The following is a 13,409-nucleotide window of genomic DNA, read 5'->3' as shown; positions in this document are numbered from 1 at the left end:
AAAAGATGTCTACAAAGAGAAAGAAATCATTGATAACACAAACAAATGGAAAAACATCCCATGCTCATGGATCAGAAAGACCAATATTGTTAAAATTACCATACTACCCAAAGCAATCTGCAGATTCAATGCAATTCCTATGAAAATTCCAATGACATTTTTTCACAGAAATAGAAAAAAACAATTCTAAAATTCATATGGAACCACAAAAGACCTTGAATAGCCAAAGAAATCCTAAGCAAAAAGCACAAAGCTTTGAAAGCATCACACTTCCTGATTTTAAAATATATTTCAAAGCTATTATAATCGAAACAGCATTATATTGGCATAAATACAGACACAAAACCCATTGGAACAGAATAGAGAGCCCAGAAATAAACCCACACATTACATTAAATTGATTTTGACAAAAGTACCAAGAATACACAATGGGGAAAGGACATTCTCTTCAATAAATGGTATTAGGAATACTGGATATCCACATCTAATTATCTAATACCATAGACAAAAATCAACTCAAAATGAATTAAAGACTTGAGTAGAAGACCTGAAACTGAAATTTTATGCAATGTATAACATCATGTTTTCATGTATGTATACATTGTAGAATGAAAAAAAAGCTAATTAGCATCAATTATATGTTAGTATAGTATAGCTAGTATATTTCTAGTAGTTTTACTAGAAAGTGGGCATGTATCTAGGAAAACTACTAGAAGAAAACATAGGGGGAAGGTCTGTGACGTTGGTCTGGGCAATGATTTTCTGGATATGACCCCAGTTTCACAGGCAGCAGATGTAAAAATAGATAAATAGGATTGCATCAAACTAAAAGGCTTTTTACACAGCCAGGGAAACAATTAACAGAGTGAAGAAACAACCTATGGATTAGAAGAAATATTTGTAAACCATACATCTGATAAGGGGTTATTATCCAAAATATGTAAGGACTTCAAACAACTCAACAGCAAGCAAACAAATACTAATAGCATGATTTAAGAAATGGACAAGGGACCTAAATAAACATTTCTCAAAAGGAGACATACTAATGACCAACAGTTATGAATATGGATTTTTCCTCAACATCAACATTTTTGTTCAAGACCACAGAAAAATGCAAATCAAAACCACAGTGAAATACCATCCCACTCTTATTAGAATGGCTAATGATCAAAAAGATGAAAGATAACAAGTGTTGGCAAGGATGTGAAGAAAAGGAAACCTTTTTACACTTTTGGTGAGAATGTAAATTGGAGAATGCCATTATGGAAAACTATATGAAATTTCCTCAAAAAACTAAAAGCAAAACTACCATATGATCCAACAATCCCACTACTGGGTATATTTCCAAAGGAATTGAAATCAGCATGTCAAAGAAATATCTGCACTCCCGTGGTCATTGCAGTGTTATCACAGTAGCCAAGATATGGAAACAACTTAAGTGTCCTTCAGCGGATGAATGGCTAAAGGTAATGTAGTGTTTATACCCAGTGGAATACTATTCAGCCTTTAAAAAGAAGGAGATTCTGTCATTTGTGACGTTACGCTAAAAGAAATAAGTCAGGCACGGAAAGACAAATACTGCCTCTCACTTACGTGTAGAATATGAAAAAATTTAAGTTTACAGAAGCAGAGAGTAGAATGGTGATTACCAGGGCCTGGAGGGAGGATAGGGGAGCAGGGAAGATGTTGGTCAGAGGGTACATAGTTGCAGTTAGACAAGAGGAAGGAGTTCTGGAGACATGTTGTACAGAGATGACTATAATTAATAATAATGTATCGTTTATTTTTAAATTGGCTCAGGAAATAGATTGCAAATGTTCTCATAACAAGAAATGACAGGTACATGAGATGATGGATATGTGAATTTGCTTGATTTCATTCCACAGTGTGTGTGTGTGTGTGTGTGTGTGTGTGTGTGTGTGTGTGTGTATCTCAAAACATCATGTTGCACCTTGCATAAAATTTTTATCATTTATACCTTAATAAAAAAAGAAAAAGAAAAAAAGAAAGTGGGTCTCGTTGGTTGGTTAATAACATGGGGAGAAACCCTCTCACTATATGTATGTGTAATTACTCTTTCATAATTTTTGAACTGTGAGTCACGTAAATGCATGTTCAAAAATTAAATTAATGAGCTAAGTAAGAATAAAGAGGAAACGAATCATATAATTGATAAGGCTTTAAAAGCCTTAACTGATAAGGCAGTTGAAACGTATGCTCCGCAACTAAGGATTTCCTCTTTTTTTCCGGCTGCTCACATTGTATACATCAGTCTATTTTCAAAAAGCCTTTACATTTTTGAAAATTTCCAGTCTTCTAAGGACCAAAAAAATGTCCATATTCTATAGGTGTTCCAGAACATCACAGACCTGAGCAGCCGTGCCTTGATTCCAAGAGTCGAGGGAAGACTGATCCCCAAGGAAAACATTGCTATTTGGACAACAAGGGAACTTTACTTCAGTCTAAAAACACCCTTTTTATTGCCAAATAATGTGCACAACACATGTCACGTCTCCGCTTCCCTAATGCATCCTTCCTGAGCCTCACCCACCAAAGTCTTCACTCGCCCCCGGGGGCGCGGGCTCTGGGCAGTGTGAAGTTGCTGTCTTCTGGGCACACTGACTGTAGTTTCCTTTGTTAAAGTCCAGGTGGTGCTAAAATACCTTGCTTTGTTCATAATGAAGCTATTTTGTTTATGCTTTAAACATTATAAACTAAGCTCTTAAGAACAACATAGGTATAAATATCAAAAATATAATACTAAAAAATAAACTTGAGCATCTTGGGAAGTCACTAACAAGAGTTTCCACAGGAAGAAGGTTGATCACAACACACACTGGAGGTCAAGTGATGTTAGCCTTGTCTCCCACCCCTATTTTTCATTGCAATCCTTGCCCTGTCTTCAGAGGTAACCACTGCACCGAATTTGGAGTTTGTTGTTCCCTTATATTCCTTTATGCTTGGGCTACATATGTGCGTACCTGAGACCGTGGCGTATGAATTGTTAATTTGACGGTAGGCTGTAGAATGAATTCACGCATATTCTTTCGCATCTTGCCTCTTTTCTTTCTACGTTATGAGATTCATCCTGGTTTAAATCCCAGATCAGCTACTTACTAGCTGTGTGTCCTTGGCCGAGTTCCTGAACTCTGTGCCCACCTCCTTTAGCCATAAAACGGGGCAAAGCAGAGGCAACTGAGTCTCGGTAGGTTATGCAGCTTGTCTTAGCCACAGGACCAGTGATGGGCAGAGCCCTGGGGCCACACAGGAAGTTTGCCTGTCAGGGCCACCTTTCCACCTCCCAGAATTCACAGCTCCGGGTAGCAGTGAGTGCCCAATAAGCACCTGTTGTCTCGAACTGAATTATATGCTTTTTTACAAATCTATACTAATTCTCCAGTCCAGGTGCTAATCTTACATGAACCAGGTACTTCTTAGCAAATATTTTAAATCTTAGGAGAATAAATGGTCTTTTGTCACTGTAGGAAATAGAAATTAAATCACAGGTAAAAGACTCCAACTCTGAGAAGAGACGCATGGTCCTTCACAGGACAGGGAAGTTACTAATATCACAGGAGCAGCTGCTGCCGTCAGAGTCCAGGCAGGAAACAGAAACATCCCCAGTGTGGATTTTGACGAGTCGTGGGCAGGGCTGGCACGTCCAAGTGCTGCTGAGATGTCGAGGAAGCTGTGACCTCCTCTAGGGTCTGTGGAGGGAACTGGGCTCAGAAGTGTCCAGCCTCTCTCCATCTGCCCCTGAGAGCCGATGGCTGCCTCCGTCAGGTGAATCTGACCACAGGTGCAGGGCAGGTGGGCAGCCCCGCCATGCCCAGAAGGGGTCAGCCAGAGCAGGGCAGCAGTGTGACCCCAACCGGCACAAACACTTCCTTTCAGACAGGAAAGACAGTCCTCCTCTTGATCGGGCTCTATTTCAATACGCTGATTATTGTGTTTCTTACCAGGTTATTGATGATATTATTGCAAAACAAGAAGAGGATGAAAGAGGCAAAAAGAAAAAGGGCGAAAAGGGAAAAACCCCCAAGAAAGCCAAGAAAGAGAAGGAAAGGAAATTAATGAAGGAAAAGAAGGAAAAGTCTAAGGTAAAGAATTTATGTGGAATTTTAGAAATTTGATTTTATTTTCTTGTTAGTGATTTTTTTTTTTTTTTGCTTTGAATCGTTGGACTATTTGCCGTCGTTTATTTCCTAGGGAACCATTCTATCTACCAACAGTTTTTTTGATTTATGTTGATTGACAATTCATTCCCATCTTTTCTATAGCTTATAAATATCTATTAGAATAAATCGTGGTCTCAACAACTCAGATACTTTACATGTTTATTGGCATATGTGATACTTTCATTTTCTTTGAGAGAGAGGAAGTGATTTTTATTTAATTCACCTAAAGGGCAGAGCTGAGGCACAGAGAGATATGTTATAGATAGATCTCAAATAGGGGCCACACAGAACCTACCAGACTAGCAAGCAATGGACACGCTTAATTGGTATTGTGAACAACCTTGTAAATCACGTGAATAAAAGCCGGCTGGGAGTGCAATAGGGAGTGGTGGGGACTGTGGAAAACTGGAGAGATTACAAACTTTTTTTTTTTACTTTTTACTTTTAATTATTATGAGCACATAATAGTTGTATATATTTATAGGAGACTCTTTGAATTTAAATTATCCCACTTGAGCTTCCTCAAGGGTAGAGAGAAGAAAAATGTTTGACAAACCAAGTAACCACTGGAAAGTCGAAATGACTGTATCTAATTTAAACAACATGTGTTCGCTCAAATTTGTCATTGAATGTTGGCATCTGGGATATATTTTACCAGAAGTATTGTTTTTCCCAAAGGAAATCAGGGTTCACACAGCGTCACTTTGGACCATGCCTTCCCTTGTGTGGTGGGGTTGAAGCCGAGGTGGGGTGGGCTTCCCGGATGCCTTCACCTGGGGTGCAGCAGTGGCAGCGGGGCAGACCCACATTCCCAGGGCTGCCGTGTGCTCCCAGCAGAAACCCTCCCTATGGGGAGTGGAGCTCAGGCGTGGAGGTGGCATCACCCTAAAGCATGTCTGAGTTTAGAGTTGCAGGCAGATATACCACTTCATGCTGCCCGAAAAAAATCTAATCCGAATCAACTCTGAAGAGTGGGTCCTTAGAGATCCTGCCCCGCTGTGACTCTAATCTGAATCAGCCCTCTGGAGTGGATATCTGTGGGTCACAGGCCACCGTGTCTCTGTCCAGAGGCGGGGACCCAGCTCCAGCCCAGGCAGCAACGGCCACGCGTCTCGCGTTGCCCGGCCGGGCTCTGACGACACTCAGGCTCGCAGACTTCTCTCTGGGGGAAGCGACTCGACGGGGCCGGGCAGACCGTGTCTGGGAACTCTGGCGCCAGGTCACAGAGAGAGACGTGGCACAGACTGCGCCCTCGGGGAGGGTGAGCTCCTTGAGTCGAGGGCGTGGGCAAGGGGGAAAGGGTGATAGTGAACGTGAGTGACAGCGCCCAGGGTTGGCGTGAACGCAGGGTGTTGGCGATGGTGGTAAAAGCCAGTGTTTTGTTTGGAATCCCTCGGCATGACTGCGCTGCCAGCTGGAGGAGATTATCCCTCTCGCCTCCCCGCCTCCTGCGCCGCCGTGAGCAGCAGCCGGCCTCCCGCTGCTCCGTTTCTCTCGTCCAAGTCTCTAGCCACGTCCCGTTGTTGTTCACCGTTTGGGCATTTTCATAATTGATCAGTCGCCAGTCCCACAGATACAATCCCAGAAAACCTGGGAAAGGTCTCACGTAAGAAAACAAATAGGATTATCTGAATATTTCAACTAACCTCTTCAAGTGGAACATAGATTCTTTTTAAAATATCATGCAGGTAGAAAGTTGGAAGCTTCCCAAGTCCATGAGAGAGTTACAAATTAACATAAATATGAGAAAAAAAATAAGTGCATGAACAAAAGAGGAGAGACCCCCTGCTGCTCATTCGGAGCACAGCCCTGTCCCCAGGCCGTGGATGCTGACGTGGGCGCCGGATGCCCCTCAGGCCCGAGGCACTCAATCACCCAGCTACCCAGGATGTCGGTGCTGACAGCTCACAGCTAAGTCCCTCCCCAGAACCGCTCTGTTCTAAGGGAGCGTCTCCAGATGAGGTTCCACCCCTCCCGGGGCAGCCCGCATCCAAGGACAGTCTCGGGCTAGCGCCAAAGCCCAGCCCCTCGCCTTGCCGGGCTGACTCGGAAGGGTTCTCCTGCAGGACCGGCTGGCGGCTTTCTTGCAGTTGCATCACAGTTCAGCTTCTCCCTCTGCCCAGGGCTGCTTCCCTCGCTCCCTTCCTCACGGGTGGTGTTCCCAGCAGACCCCTGCACGGTCTCCATCCGAGTGACTCCAGGGAGCCCAACCCATGAGACCACCTACTGCCTCGCTGTTCTGCCTGTACACCAAAAGTTCTAACTTGTTCAGGAAAAAAAACTTAACACAGTGCATTTCTAAAATTCTCCTCTTACTCTGCAAGATAATTTTGAATAAACGCCCAAGAATAAGGAGAGTCGGAAGAATTTTAATTTTATTCTAAGCATCCCTTCCTCTAAATATGCATGAAGGAGCTTTACACTTGCAAATTGAAAACTCGCTATTAGTGAAGCTTGCTCCACATAACTCTGCAATTACCAGCCACACAGTATGGTCTTTGTCGAGTGAAGGTATTTTACTAACTAGCTATTAAAAAGTCACTTAGCAATGAACAGTTCTGAACAAAAAAGCAAAGTTTGAGAACATCAGCATTTATGAAGTTCTTGCAAATGAAGAGGAAAACCCTTCAGAATCACTTAGAAATGAATTTATTCATGAAAAGCACAGACCTATAAAGTGACAATGTGATTATTAAAAAAAGAAATAGTAATCGCTAATAAAAATGGATATATTTAAATTATGTGCTATAGTTCTTAGAGATCAGATTATCTTTTCCATGGACTCTTAAAAGTCTTCTTCTGGAATTAATCCAAGAGCATCTCAAATCCTTCCAGAGACCAGCTATTCAAATCTTTGTGTGAGAATCGGCACTTTTGACCTGTAGAAAAAGACATCTGCATTCACCATGGCTAGAGGACAGGGCAGGGTAGAGGAAAGTAGTCAGTAGATGCTGACTCACCCCTGTCCCTCTCATAGTGGCCCAGCTGAGTGATTATTCTTTGGGTATTTTTATAATTAATCAGTTCCTAGTCCCTTATATACAATCGCAGAAAACTTGGGAAAGACCTCGTATAAAAAAACAAATAGGATTATCTGAATATTTCAACTGACCTCTTTAAATGGAAAATAGACTCTTTTTAAAATATCATGCAGGTAGAAAGTTGAAAGCTTCCCAAATCCATGATATAGTTACAGATTAGCATAAATATGAAAAAATATATATAAGTGCAAAAAAAGTCATGAGGGCCACTGGGTGCTTTAGTTGAATTTCACAATGGATCAGTGTCTCTGCTTGAATTTCCAATTTATTATGGGGCTAGCAGGGTTGTCGTGGCAGATCTCTGCAATTGTACACAGGCCTTTTTAAGATAAAAAGTTAGTGATTAATGATCTTGCATTCATTTGATCGTCAAGAACGTTGGCAAAGCGGTTTAACACTAAAGATATGAAAGTTTTTAATTCCTTATACAGATCCATCTGGAGCCCCTCCGTCCTGAGATGCTGAAAGACAAAAGAAAATAGAGCAATCCAGGAATTTTCATCTTCAGGTTAGGGCTAATGGAAGGGAAAATATAAAAGCATAATAAGCACATTCAAAGGGGAGCTTCCAAAAAGTAGTCTTTTATCCCTAGGCAAGAAAACGGATCTCTACCTAAACTTCACACCTTATGCAAGTATTAACTCAAATGGGTCATGGGCTTACATACAGAACTATGAAACCTTGATATTAAAACACAGGAAAAAACCTTCAGGATCTAGGACTAGGCAAGAGTTAGACTAGACACCAAAAGCAGGATCCATAAAAGGAAACATTAATAAATTGGACTTCATCAAAATCAAAAATTTTATTCTGTGAAGACCCAGTGAAGAAGATGAAAAAGACAAGAAAATATTTGCAGACGTATCTGTCTGACAAAGGACTAGTACCTAGAGTATATAAAAAATGCTCAAAACGTAACAGTAAAAAAAATAGTCTTTCTTTTGAATCGTTGGTTTTAAATCCCAAATCGTTGAGGATTGCTGATGAGGGCGCCCCTGCCTGCAGCACTTTAATAGAGGAGAAAGCTAGTGCCAGTATTTCCTGCAAAGCCCTAGCAGTCCTGCAAATGTGCTTTCAATACTGAAGTAATCTCATTTGCCTCACAGTTGCGTAGACCTCACGCTGGCTTTGGAAACAAAAATAACAGACATGGAACGCCATGCAATCCATCTTTACAACCGTCTTCTCTGTTATCTTCCGAGCCACATGTTAAACCATTTGGAACTATTTAAAGTGGTCTTGACCTGTCATAACACATGATCACATGAACACTAAAGAGTCTTCTTTAAATTCAGTCCAGGCATGAAATGACTGAACTTAGTGGTAAATTCTGGAAAGATTCTCGGACCTCTAGCCAGCACAATTCACTTTCAAAGAATGTATTTATCTGCAGAGTCACCAGGCATGTCACTGCCCACAGCGCCTCCTCTCCAATCCTGGGCCCAAAGAGGTGCTCCATACTGGACTATTGAGCCAACCACATTCTTAAATTATTTTAGAGCATTTCAAGCCAAATTTTGCATAACTTCACAAAGATGGAAACATGGGTGTTGTCATTTCCAAAGGATACCATCAGGAAAGAGGATGCCATCATGGACAGGTAGATATCGAGCATACTCTGTGTCACCGAAATGCAGAAAGGGAAGAAGGCATGAAGACATGAGAGGCTGGACTGCGGGCTGGGGGGAGAATGGAGGTCCTCAGCCTGGTGGTTAGACCCCCTGAACTTGTACGTAAACTGTTATGGCAAAGTGCGTTCTCCTGGGGAAACAGTGTGTGAACTCTCATCATATTTTCAAGGGGTCCTTCTCTGTAAAAAATCCCAAAAACCACTGCTTAGAAAAGGCCATGTCTGGTTGCACAGGTGCTGGGCCAGCAGAAGCACCACAGACCAGAAAAGAACAATGATCTCTAAGTGCTGGAGACAACAGGGGAGGCTTCACAGAGAATATGGGGTGTCAGTGGGGAGACTCTTTCAGGAGTCTACACTTAGAGCCAAGTCTACCCGCATCTCCCCATCTGCACAGCTACCACCTGGCCACGAGGCATCATTGCCCCTCGGGGACACTATGCCAGCCTCCAGGTCCATGCCTCCACCTCTTCTCCTGCATTCTGTTCCCCACAACAGCCAGGCTGACCCTAAACTCTGGTCGGCAGGCACCTCTAACAGCACTGGGACTCAAGAGCTATGCAGTCAGTCTTTCTGAAGGGATGAGCAAAGGCTCAGATGAAGGCCTGCCCTAGAGTGGACGTACTGGCTATAAAAAGATGGAACGGGTGTGAGAGACATCAAGGACGACTGGCCTGGCTGACTGGGTGTGGAAGGAACAGGAGAGACCAAGGAGTCGAGGCGGATGCCAAGCGTCTGGAGTGGAGCAGTGGTGAGAATGAGGACAGAAGGTCAGGGCTGGCTTTAGAACTACGTAGTCAAACCATTGTCTCTTCAGGGCAAACTTGGGCAAGATGAAGCCTGGTAGTGTGGGTAGGACTCACCCCTGCACAGGCGAGCCCCTGCTGTGCAGGGCTGGGGTGAGCTGCAGGGAAGCAGCGAGGGTGTCAGGTGCAGAGTCTCAGTTACACCACTCATGGCCTCAGGAGGAAGGGACGAAACCAGCGAGACAGCATGGAAGGCAGGAAGGAATTCAGCAAGCCAAGTTCCTATCGAGTCTCCCAACTACATGCATTTCTGGAAAGACTGTCTTCTTGGTCCACCCACCGCAAGAGAGAGAACTGAGGATATGATGGAGGCAGTAGGGAGATTCTTTAAAGAGAGGTGACCCCTGGTGTCAACTGCTGCAGAATGGTCAAGGAGAACGCTTGAGAAACCGGAGTGGTCCAGTTCTCCAGAGAAACAGAACCAATAGCATGCATGCATGCTCGGTATGCATGTTCTGGGTGTCCTTTTGTCGTTGTATGTAAGGAGATCCATTATAAGGCAGGGTCCACGCGCTCCTGGAGGCTGAGCAGTCCCACGTCTGCCAGCCGGGAGCTGGAGACCTGGGAGGGCCGCTGGTGTAGTTCAAGGCCTGAGAGCCCAGGAGCCAGTGGCGTGGGTTCCAGCCACGGACAAAGGCCTGGGCACTGAGCCAGCAGCCAGCTGGGTCTCTTGGCCCATGCAAGAAACGTGGTCTGTTCCTTAAACACGGGTACCATCAAGGAAAAGTGGGACAGGTGTGTTCAGGACACGGCTCCACGTATTTAGACTTCACATCATAGATTCTCTCAGATCTGTCATATTTCTTTTGTGTGGGAAGAAAAGCACTCTGAAGCCCTAAAAGGCAGGAAGAACTTTGATTTCCCATTGTTGATGGAAACTTATGAGCAGAAAACTAAAGTGATGTTCTAAATGCAAGCTCAAAAATAGTTATGAGACGCTTGATTTTTTTTCAAGTTAAATTCCACGAGCTATCACGTCGTTGGGTGTGTTTTTATTTTAAAATGGAGTTTTGAGCCATGAGAGTTTCTGGACTGTCTTTTACTTCCGAATCTAGAGAAGGGCATTATTGTCCCTCTTTCATCAGTTCAGTGAGAAATGGTCAGTCTCTTCGAAATCACTGGTCGACCCCTGCCCACCCCCGCGACAGACCCCCGAGGGCGGGAGCAGGTAATCTGCAGGCGCTGAGAGGTCAGTCTGACATTTGAACTTGCACGTTAACAGATGTATGCCAAAATGTATACCCTCATTGCTGGAAATGTCACAGTCGCCGCCCTGTTTGAATTCTTCCACATGCCTACCAACGTGAGATGTCAACCATCCCTCAACAGCCTACTTCAGACACACGTGTGTGGCAGCAGAACATTTTCAACGGAACCCTCATGCATTTGAGTCACTCTTTAAAGCCAGGCGGGAAATTATCTTAATAGTTAACATTTGAGACGGAACACAGTTTATCTCTGACCGCCCTCCTCATTTCACTAAGTCAAACACCGAGGATAAAATATCTGACCATGAACCCTCTTTTGGAAACATTCCTCTGCATTGTCATCTCTACATCTCTCGGTGTAGCTCGTTGACTCTGAGTAAAGAAAGTTAAAAATATTCTGCAGCGTTCATCTGTGCTGTGTAAGGGCAAAGTTCACACAGTAGACCTACTAGAAATGGTCAGTTTCAGGAAATCGCCTTGATAAATATACATAGCCCCCCCCCCTTATCTGGGGTTTCACTTTCCAAGGTTTCGGTTACCCACAGTCAAGGGTGGCCTGTAAATATTAAATGAAAAAATTCCAGAAATAAACAATTCATCCGTTTTAAATCTCAAGGCATTCTGAGTAGCGTGATGAAAGCTCGAGCCATCCTGCTCCGTCCCGCCCAGGATGTGAATCATCTGCTGGCCAGCGTACCCACAAAGCGTATATGGGGTTGGGTACTGTCCGCGGTTTTGGACCTGCACCGGGGGTCTCGGAGAGTATCCCCTGTGGATAAAGGGGACGTGCTGTAATCTGCAAAGTGCACGGAAAGGCCTCCATCAGCTTATTCCTACCGAACAACTGTTTTGTCCTGAGTGATTTGTAATTGATCGGGCCATGGGGAGAAAACAGGGAGCTGATCTGAAAGCAACTGGAGAAGCTGTCTGTGTGGTTGAGCGTCTTAGAAGCACCACGGAGCCAGCGGCTGGATCTCAGCCTCAAACAGCGGCTGGCTGTTTGAGGTGTCCTTGGGAAAGGGAGCCTCAGGTGACTGGAGCTATGGAAATGACTCAATTTGCAAAACAGAGAAGAAAGCTAGGTGCTGCAAACCACAGATGTGGTGTGCTGCTGGGGCCAAGCGGAGGACTGATAACACACCCCTCTCGCTTGCTCGGTACTCAGCCAGCCAGCAGCAGGGAAAGCCATGGAGGTATGAGTGGGACGTGAGTAAACACTGCACCGCAGGAGCATGAAGTCAATGAGAGGAGACATAAGAAACTGTGACCTTTGTTAGAGCCTATGTTCTGAATGTTTGTGTCTCCCTGAAATTCCTATGTTGAAACCTAATCGCCAATATGATGGTGCTAGGAGGTGATCAGGTTTCAACATAAGAATTTTGAGGCCCCTGGAGGTGACCAGGCCATGAGGGCAGAGCCTTGTGGCTGGGACCAGTGCCCCTGTGGAAGAGGCCCCGAGGGCTGCCGTGGCCCTTTCCCCATGTGGAGATGTGATCACGCTGTGCTGCAGCAGACAGGCATCACATATGCACACAGACAAGGAAAGAGGAGAATGCAGAGTTCATCGAACAAAGGTGACAGTGATGGTGATATGGCTGATTTTTTTTCCCTTTGATTTTAAAATTTTCTCTGGCATTGTGATGGTATCATTTGGGCAATTAATAAGCATTGGTTTGTTTTCGGGGGGGAGGTGGTTTGTTTTTGCAAAACGTACAGAGTGGCTCTGCCATCGGCCAGCAGGAGGGTTCAGAGGGTGGCTTGAAGGAGCTGCTGTCCCCACCTGGGCATCCCTGACGCATGTGCAGAGGGCTGAGTGGACAGAAGGGCTGGGGCGTGTCTGGGCTTGGGTTCCTTATTGGGACTCTGGACTTGTTGGGTGGCAAGAACACGGGCTTGCTCAGGTCAGCTGGGATGCAACGGGGTTGGGAGCGTGGAGGGTTCAAGGCCAAGCAGCCCAGCAGGCATGGCAGGAGGAGGGAGTCCTCAGGAAGAGGTCCCCTGGGGCCAGCTCCTCTGCCACCTCCTTCTCTGAGAAGATGTGGGCAGCCAGCATCCGCCTCACTCCCAGCGGGCAGTGGTTCGGAGTCAGTGTGACTGCGGCCGCCTGCCTGCTGAGCAGGGCAGCCAGTCCGGCTCCTCGGACAGAGCCTCCCTGTGTTCAGAACAGCCTGCGGCCTCTTGGCTGAGCTGGGGCAGGTGGGCGTGGTGGCGGAGAAATCTCCGTCGGGAAAGGCAGGCACCGCGGCAGAGCGCTGAGTGCACTTGTCTGGCCCCAGCACAGTGACAGAGTCAGAAAAAAAAAAGGAAAAAAAAGACTGTGGGATTGAGATAGTGGATTCAGTCTTCCTTGTGGAATTTTTCTCCACCAATAACTGTCAAAATGGGCAAAATATAACATGTTTAAAACAGAAACCAAAGAAAGGGATACATCAAATAAACTTCCAGACTGTTTAGCAAAGAAAAATATATTTAAAATGGAAAACAAAGTTTCCTCTGTGCTTTCTTCCGCAGTTAAAAAGTGACTGCCACTGCTGCCATCAGCCACG

General features: G+C 44.8%; 1 protein-coding gene across 2 annotated transcripts in view; it reads left to right on the top strand.

Moving 5' to 3' along the window:
* DRC11 (dynein regulatory complex subunit 11) overlaps positions 1-13,409 on the top strand; it is a 149,919-nt gene that overhangs the window by 68,760 nt on the left and 67,750 nt on the right. For both annotated transcript variants that reach the window (XM_076006077.1, XM_012754502.3), the window contains one exon: positions 3,963-4,100. In XM_076006077.1, coding sequence (XP_075862192.1) covers positions 3,963-4,100 — 138 coding nt within the window. The remainder of the gene's footprint in view (positions 1-3,962; positions 4,101-13,409) is intronic.

Source organism: Microcebus murinus, chromosome 8 (genome assembly GCF_040939455.1).
Source record: "Microcebus murinus isolate Inina chromosome 8, M.murinus_Inina_mat1.0, whole genome shotgun sequence".
Classification (NCBI taxonomy): domain Eukaryota; kingdom Metazoa; phylum Chordata; class Mammalia; order Primates; family Cheirogaleidae; genus Microcebus; species Microcebus murinus.
The sequence above is the reverse complement of the archived record's forward strand: the minus strand, read 5'-3'. Positions and strand labels throughout refer to the sequence as shown.